The 9,010-nt window shown below is 44.5% G+C and overlaps 1 protein-coding gene across 1 annotated transcript; it reads left to right on the forward strand.

The window, feature by feature from the left end:
• Nucleotides 1–1,605: 1,605 nt before the first annotated feature.
• KDM4E (lysine (K)-specific demethylase 4E) lies at nucleotides 1,606–3,153 on the forward strand. Its single transcript, XM_011927020.1, is given in 1 exon segment — nucleotides 1,606–3,153. A coding segment is annotated over 1 exon segment (1,548 nt).
• Nucleotides 3,154–9,010: the final 5,857 nt, after the last annotated feature.

Genomic DNA, 9,010 nt, shown 5'->3' on the forward strand with positions numbered 1-9,010 from the left:
TAGGTCAAGTGAGAGTTGAAGAGGTTTTAAGTTCTTGCGAACACAGGCTAAGGGAGAAGAAGGAGAAATTGAGGGTGGAAGGTTGCTCATAGTGAAGGAGGCAAGTTTAAAGAGAAGGGTAGAGACATGGAGAAGTGGGGTGGGGAGCAGCCCCGGGCTGCAACAAGGGTGAGCAGCCAAAGCAGGCGTCCCCGCAGTTGACTTGCCATGAAGGGAATGTGGATGAATGACCAAGGCAGGCGTCCCCACGGAGATTAGACACCAATGGAACGTGGGTGAATAATCAGAGAGGCATCCTCGCAATGATTACACACCAAGGGAAGGCTGTCTTCCCAAGTCCGTGACCAGTGCCGGAGTTTTGGGTCCACGGATAAAATGTGTCTCCTTTGTCTCTACCAGAAAATGAAAGGAATTGAAATTAAGAGAAGGGAGAGATTGAAGGGTGGTGCCAAGATTGAAAGGAGAAAGAGGTTGGGGGATAGTGAGAGAGGTTGGAGAACAGAGTAAAAAGAGGCCGCTTACCTGATTTAAAATCGGTGAGATGTTCCTTGGGCTGGTTGGTCTGAGGACCTGAGGTCATAGGTGGATCTCTTCACAGAGTGAGGGTGAGGACAGGTGACTGGTCTCCCGAAGGAGTCCCACTCACCCGGGTCTTTGGCACCAAATGTCTCACGTGTCCGTGTGAAGAGACTGCCAAACAGGCTTTGTGTGAGCAACAATGCTGTTTATTTCACCTGGGTGCAGGTGGGCTGAGTCCAAAAAGAGAGTCAGCAAAGGTGGGGGGATTATCATTAGTTCTTACAGGTTTCGGGATATGTGGTGGAGTTAAGAGCAATGTTTTGGGGGTGGGGGGATCTCATAAAGTACATTCTCAAGGGTGGGGAGAATTACAAAGAACCTTCTTAAGGGTGGGGGAAATTACAAAGTACCTTTATCAGTTAGGGTGGGGCAGAAACAAATCACAATGGTGGAATGTCATCAGTTAAGGCTATTTTCACTTCTTTTGTGGATCTTCAGTTGCTTCAGGCCATCTGGCTGTACACGTGTAGGTCACTGGGGATATGATGGCTTAGCTTGGGCTCAGAGGCCTGCAATGTTAACATATCCTGATGTTAGCATAGCATATGTTTTAGTTTAGCTTAATGCTAGCTGAATATTTATTTCGTCTGGTCATATACTTATTTTAAAAATATGAATATTCTGTATCTTTTGTTGTTGTTGTTTAGGTGTATTGTTTCGACTTCCTAGAAGAGACTCCCAGGTACAGTGGTACACTAGCTGCTACTAGTGCACCCAAGCCTGAGAATCAGGAGAAGCCTCACAGTGACACCCCCAACTGAGGAAACTCACAGAGCTGCAGGTAGAGCTGGGACATACTCTACTTCTTTGGACAAAAATATACTGACTAGAGTGGAGTCCCCCTGGGGAGTCAGAAAGCCTTTGAGAGATCTCACTTGTTCAAAAGTTCAAGTGTGAATTACTCCCTCACAGATAAACCATAGTATTTTGAAAAACAAAGCGGAGAAAAGAAATTACTCCCCGGAACTCTCAGGCATCTAGAGGACACCTAAGAACTTGGGAGTCAGCTACTTCTTGTGTGCAGCCATGAAGTGTGTGCACTCCAATCCCCAGAACACGAGTCATACCATTATGACTTTTTACCCCACCATGGAGGAATTTACAGATTTCAACAAATACGTTGCTTACATGGAGTCCCAAGGCGCACATCAAGCTGGCCTTGCCAAGGTAATTCCACCCAAGGAATGGAAAGCCAGACAGATGTATGATGATATCGGAGACATCTTAATAGCCACTCCCCTCCAGCAGGTGACCTCTGGGCAGGCAGGGGTGTTTACTCAATACCATAAAAAGAAGAAAGCCATGAGGGTGGGGGAGTATCACCACTTGGCAAACAGTAAAAAATATCAGACTCCACCACACCGGAATTTTAGAGATTTGGAGCGACAATACTGGAAGAGCCACCCTGGTAATTCAGCAATTTATGGTGCTGATATCAGTGGCTCCTTATTTGAAGAAAACACTAAACAGTGGAACCTACGACACCTGGGAACAATTCTGGACCTGCTGGAGCAGGAATGTGGGGTTGTCATCGAGGGTGTCAACACACCCTACCTGTACTTTGGCATGTGGAAGACCACGTTCGCTTGGCACACGGAGGACATGGATCTTTATAGCATCAACTACCTGCACTTTGGGGAGCCCAAAACGTGGTATGCAGTGCCCCCAGAACATGGTCAGCGGCTGGAACGTCTGGCCAGGGAGCTCTTCCCGGGCATTTCCCGGGGCTGTGAGGGCTTCCTGCGGCACAAGGTGGCCCTCATCTCGCCTACAGTTCTCAAAAACAATGGGATCCCCTTCAATCGCATGACTCAGGAGGCTGGGGAGTTCATGGTGACCTTTCCCTATGGCTACCATGCTGGTTTCAACCATGGCTTCAACTGCGCAGAGGCCATCAATTTTGCCACTCCACGATGGATTGATTATGGCAAAGTGGCTTCACAGTGTAGCTGTGGGGAGGCGAGGGTCACCTTTTCCATGGACGCCTTCGTGCACATTGTGCAACCCAAGAGTTATGAGCTCCGGAAACACAGGCAAGACTTGGCCACTGTGGATCACACAGAGCCCAGGGTTGCAGAAAGCCAAGAGCTGAGGAACTGGAGAAATGATATAGTACTTAGAAGAGCTGCTCTGGGCCTGAGGCTTCTCCCAAACCTCACAGCCCGGTGTCCCACACAGCCTGTGTCCCCAGGGCACTGTTACAACCAAAAAGGTTGTGGCACTGATGCTGTGCCTGGATCTGCATTCCAAAGCTCTGCATATCATACCCAGACCCAGTCACTTACCCTGGGGATATCAGCCCAGGTTCTTCTCCCTTCCACTGGAAGCTGGGGTTCTTGTGGTCGTGGTCATGGTCGTGGTCGTGGTCGTGGTTGTGGTCGAGGTCGAGGTCGAGGTCGTGGTCGAGGTCGAGGTCGTGGTCGTGGTCGTTGTCCTTGAGAACTGGGGACTGAGGAGACAACTGTTCAGCCTGTATCCAAGAGGGGCCTTTTAATGGGTACAAGGAACAGAGCTCGAGGCCGTAGGCCTCAGCTCCAGCTTGACAATGATTGGATGACGAATCCGTCCTTTTGAGTGGTGGCCTTCCACATCTTGCCAAGGGTTCTGGCTGCTGCTGTGTCCCTGATCTTCAACTCCTGAGGCCCCCACTGGATCCTGATGAAACCATGCACCGAAGCCCATACCTGCTATCCCTCAGCAGCACTACTAGTAATCTCCCTGATGTTGTCTGAATGACTCCTCCCAATGTCATTGTGCCTTTGATTACGTTTTCCAGGGACACTGGTGGGGACTGGAAATCCCTGGTGAACATGGGCAAGGTTGTAGCAATGGACCACTCTTATGGCTCTAGGGTTCTGACCCCAACTAAGTTTTCCAGAATCTCCTGGGCTCCTGACTCATCTGCTGGGGCTAAAGACAGGCAAAGATACATCACTGAGTTTGGGGATATTTTCCTCTAATGCATGATCAATCCTCTGGATCATGGTTATGGAATATGGTGACACACAGAAAATGTCAGTGTCTCTCTTATCCCAACCCCAGGATCAAAGAAGATTCTTGCCAAGGACAGTTGTAGCCTGGGCCTCTGCTCAGTGAAGATTCTTTACCTGCAGTAACTGACACATGTCCAAGGCCCCCAGATACTGTCTCCAACTGTGACAACCAGGGCTTCCACAGGCCACTGAACTCGCCTCCCAACAGGTTGCCATAGGATGTTGTGGAACCTCTCAGGGACTCTCTGTTTACTTCACATTGTGCCTGTGGCCTCCACCATGGCCTAGATGCCATGGACAGCACTTCTTTCTGATGTCCCCCTTAGGATACCTCCCTTACAGTGCTACGAGTCCAGATCCCATGGTAATTTGAGCTCACAGTGGATGATGCTGAGAATCTGACTGAACCTCTCATTTTTACTTCTCATCTGGTCCTCTATGTCTCTGACCCCAGATTCCACTGGACATTGCCACAGCCCCAGTGGGGTTCAGGGCTTCTCACAATCCTTCAATTGCAACATGCCCTTTATCCCAGGCCACCATCCACTGCTCATGTACAAACTAGACCTTTTGACCAACTGAGTTACTTAGCCAGTTATGGCTTCAGAGATATTTTGTAACTATACTGATGTTAATTAAATTTGCTGTCTCTAATGTGTATCTCCAAAGAAAATAAAATTCTTAGTACATGTTTTTTAAATTAGAATATAAAATATATATATCCAAAAGAAAGTGATTTAGAAAAGAGATAGAGATAAAAGAATGGGGAAACTACACCAAACAAAGAACAAAGTAGCTTTACAGATCTTAATATCAGGCAAACCTGAATTGAGACCAAAGGTACATAGCATGGGTCTTCACAATGCAAAATACTAAATTTCACAATGAAATTACAGTGGTCATGAATATTCAAGTAAGTTCCACAAAGTATAAATTATAGTAGGTAAAAGACAAGTTTAAAGAAACAGATTAAAAATAGGAACATTTAAGTCACCAGTGTGGTTTGGATATGTGTTCCTCCCCAAATCTCATGTGGAATTTTAATCTCTAATGTTGGAGGTGGGGCCTGGTGGGAGATGACTGGATCATGGGGGTGGTTTGTCATGAATGATTTAGCAGTATCCCCGTAGTGCTATTCTTGTGATACAGTTCTAGGAGTATCTGGTTGCTTAAAAGTGTGTACCACCTTCCCCCTCTCCCTTCCTCCTGCTCCAGCTATATATGATGTGCCTGTTTCCCCTTTCCCCATGATTGTAAATTTCCTGAGGCTTTCCCAGAAGCTGAAGCTCCTATGCTCCCTGCACAGCCTGCAGAACCATGAGCCAATTAAAACTCTTGTCTTTATAATACAAATTACCCAATTTCAGGGAATTTTTTTTTTTTAATGTAGTTTCGCTCTTGCCCAGGCTGGAGTGCAGTAGCACAATCTCAGCTCACTGCAACCTCTGCCTTGTGGGTTCAAGCGCTTCTACTGCCTCAGCCTCCCTAGTAGCTGAGATTACTGGCACCTGCCACCACACCCAGCTAATTTTGTATTTTTAGTGCAGATGGTGTTTAATCATGTTGGCCAGGCTGATCTCAAACTCCTGACCTCAGGTGATCCACCTGCCTTGTCTTCCCAAAGTGCTGGGATTACAGGCGTGAGGGACCACACTTAGCCTTCAGGTATTTTACAGCAATGTGTGAATGAAACAGTCTCTCATCCAAGGTAGAAAAAATGGAGAAATATAAGGATACGGAAAACTTAAACTACATTAACAGTAAGGTAGTACTGACCTACTAGATGATAGAAAATACTTCCTCTCTTCAAGTACCAAAAAAGCCAAATTTTCACAAAACAATAAATATCTATTACATGCATAAACTCTGCAGTTAGAAAGCCTGATTTTGTTCCCAAGTTTCTCTTATCAGCTTGTGTGACCTTGAAAATTACTTAACCTTATGACTCAGTTTCCTCAACATAAAATGAAGATAGCACCTACCTCATGTGTTTAGTTGACAGTTCTATGCATTAATATGTGCAATTTGTTAATATCAATGCTTGGGACACAATAGCATTATTGGAGTGTTTCTAGATTTAAAACTTAATAAAATACAAATAAATATATGAGATTCATTTACAATAGTGCTGAGGAAAATCTGCAGCCTTAAGTATTTTCTCCATCATATTCAAAGAATGAAATTAACTGGATTAAACTTCTAATGTACAAGTTAGGAAAAGATAAACTGAAAGTAGTTGGAAGGAATTCATACATGTATACACATAAATTAATGAGTTAAAATAACTGTAAAATATATACTAAACACAAAGCACCAATGATATGGATTTTTTGTTAGAAAAATTAACTTACTAAACAAAAAATGTAAGGCATACATTTCTGTGTCTGAAATATAGAACGAGAAGATCTGCCCATTCAAAAATGAGGATTAGACAAATTCGCAGAGGAATTGTGTGACATCTTCATTTCTAGTATACCTAGGCCTTTAAAATGAGAAAAAAATTTCATATTTTAAAATAAGTACATCATTGACAGAAAATCCTGATGAATTGCAGAATGAGAGAAAATGGACAAAACTTATTGATGAACATCAGTGTAAAAATTTTAACTTAACCATTAGCTAAGATAATCTAAGTATATTAAAAGAGTAACATATGATGACTACATGGGATTTATTGCAGGAAGGTAACTATGGTTTAAAGCAAGGAAATCTGGAAATATAACATCTTATAAATATATCCAGAAATTATATGATTATGTTTATAGAGGCTGATAGTCATTTGATAAAATTCAACAGTCAGTCTTGGTTTACACTCACCCATAAGGAAGCAATGAATCAATCCTTCCGTAAAATAAAATACAAAATTGTTTATCTAGTAGTGAGATATTTTAGACCCAAGCCACCATTTTCCTTAATGTGAGGTATTTGAGGCACTTCAGTCAATAATGTATGGAATTTGCACTATTAACCACTGAAAATATTTTTAGAACTGTAATTGATGGAAGGGAAGAGACAAAACTTAATTTGTTGTGCTTGCAGTTGATAAGGCTGAATGTGGGGAAAACTCAAGGAGAAGGCTAAACTTCTAAATGGTTTCTTTATGGTCACCATGCTGGCTTCAATCATGGCTTTAACTTCCAGGAGGCCATGAATTTTGTCACCATGGAATAGATCAATTCAAGCAAAGTGGAGTCTCAGTGCAGTGATGGAAAGCCACTGTGGGCATCCTGTAACCCAAGTGCTATGACCTGTGGAAACACAGTCATTTGGGGCAGTTGCAGACCCCATGGAGTCCAGGGCACACGCCAGCCTGGAGATGCCCGCCTGGTGAAAGATCCAAGTGCTGGAGAGGACTAGCCTGGCCCCAGTAAACCACCCATGTCAACAGGGTCATGACCCACTCAACCTATGGCCTCGGGCTGTGGTTCCCATTGCCTTACCCTTGTGCCTGGTGTTCCCATGGCCTTTCCATCCTGCAATGATGCTTCCCAGCCCATGAACTTAGCCTGGACCCACTGCCCACCCCAGCTCTGCCAACCCTGGTCTGAACCCTTCAACTGACAGACGTGGGCATGGTCCTTGCCCTCTGTAACTGGGGACACAGGAGCCAATACTCCAGGCTCCAGCCAGGAGGTGCCTCTTGATGGTCACAGGGCACACAGCTTTAGGCCCTCAGCCTCAGGCCCTGAGTCTAAGTCCTTGCTCACAGATGGAGCCTTGATGAACAGGCCTGTACCACTAAGCCCAGGAACCAGCATCCTGCCAAGGATTCTGGGTGCTGCTGGGCCCCTGCCTCTGAGCCCATGATCAGTCTTTATACTTCACTGCTCTGCTATGTGAGGGCCTCTTGATATTGCTCACATTTACATCTCAGAATTTTGGGCAAATTTTCAGACCACTACCATTATAGAGCCTCTCAGTGCTGAGACAGCCCCTCTGGTGAGGCACCTGGGTGCTGCTGAGTATATTAAGTATATTCTTTATCCTGCAAGACCTTTTAATGTCTTGACACTTCTACTTCTGTGTCACCAGCTGAGATTTCATCCATTGGACATGAGTGTCTCTGAGAACGAGGTCTTCCTGGGTTTACTGGGAACTCTTCTATCCCAGCGTCCCAATTGCTGGAACAACTATGGAGGCTGCTGCACTTCTGAAGAGTTCACAATGTGGTTCCCCTTCAATCTTCTTCCCTTACCTATCCCACCCCAACTCTCCCTTTCTAGAAAAACTAATCTCTTATGACCAATTAGGTCAATAGAGTTAGAAAAAAGTATCTTTCTGAGTCATTGAGGTATTCAAAATGTGATGTCACCAGTATTTGTTCACAAATGAATTAAAAGTCACCAAAATGTAAGATCTGACTTTCTTCTAACATTGTAGTTTCAAACAACTTGCAAAGGAGGTTATTCTCCACGCATTTTTCTTCATAATTAGTTGAAAACTTTTAAGGCAAAATGTATTTTATGGGCTGGTTACATTGTGTGGTGATGCTGAGCTCAGGGCATGGTTGTGGGGTTCTGGCTGTCTGGCCAGGTGGGAGCACTGGGTTGCAGTCATGCTTTGAGGCTGGCTTTAGGCCCAGCCTGGTTCTCAGCTAAATAGCAGGACCCAAATTGCTGGGAAAGATGAGCAGCCCTAGGCTTAAGGTGCCATCTGACTATCTTCTCTCCTGGGCTTCACTGCCTTTTCAAAGCTATTTGTATATTTCACACTGGTAACTCATTCACTCAACCCAATATTGTTCCTAAATAAGTGAACAAGGTTTCAATCAGGAATGTATGCTGTATAGAAACTAAAGAAGGATTGGACAACAGAGCAGAATGAGCTGGGGCTGGTTGAGTGGCCGGTCTCAGGATTCACTGAGCAGGAGACTTTGGGGACCCAATTATAAAATGGGGAGGTCTGGAGAAGAATTCCCTGCTTGCAGGGACCAGCAAGTACAACAGACCTAACATAGAACTTGTGAGTTTGTGTTTCCAGAAATACAAAAGAAGCTTATTTGTGTCTGGGACATAGAGAGGAAGGGAGAGAGGCAGGGGGCAGAGCATGGAGGGCCTTGTGTCTCTTGTCAGGTGCATTATGTGGTGTTCCTTCAACTTGAAATGAGAAGGCATTAAAACAGCAGTGGAAAAGATGTGAACGACACATTTAAGTAATCAGCTTAGTTGTTCTGTGGAGAATGTGTGAGTAGGAGAAGCAATTAGACTTTATAATACAAGTGAAAGTGACAGTTGCTTACACTTAATTGTTAGTATTGCAAATGCACAGAAATGGAAAAATTCAGAATATATTTTTAACATTGAAAATGACAGTTTTGATGAAGAAGGAAACATTCAGAGAAGCAAACCACTGCCCACCTTAATACCACCCCTCCTTAACTTCCCCACTCCCATCCAGAATTTCAAGAAGGCTGTACATTTTGAAGCATGAGTAATCAA

Source organism: Colobus angolensis, unplaced genomic scaffold (assembly GCF_000951035.1).
Source record: "Colobus angolensis palliatus isolate OR3802 unplaced genomic scaffold, Cang.pa_1.0 Scaffold7, whole genome shotgun sequence".
Lineage (NCBI taxonomy): Eukaryota > Metazoa > Chordata > Mammalia > Primates > Cercopithecidae > Colobus > Colobus angolensis.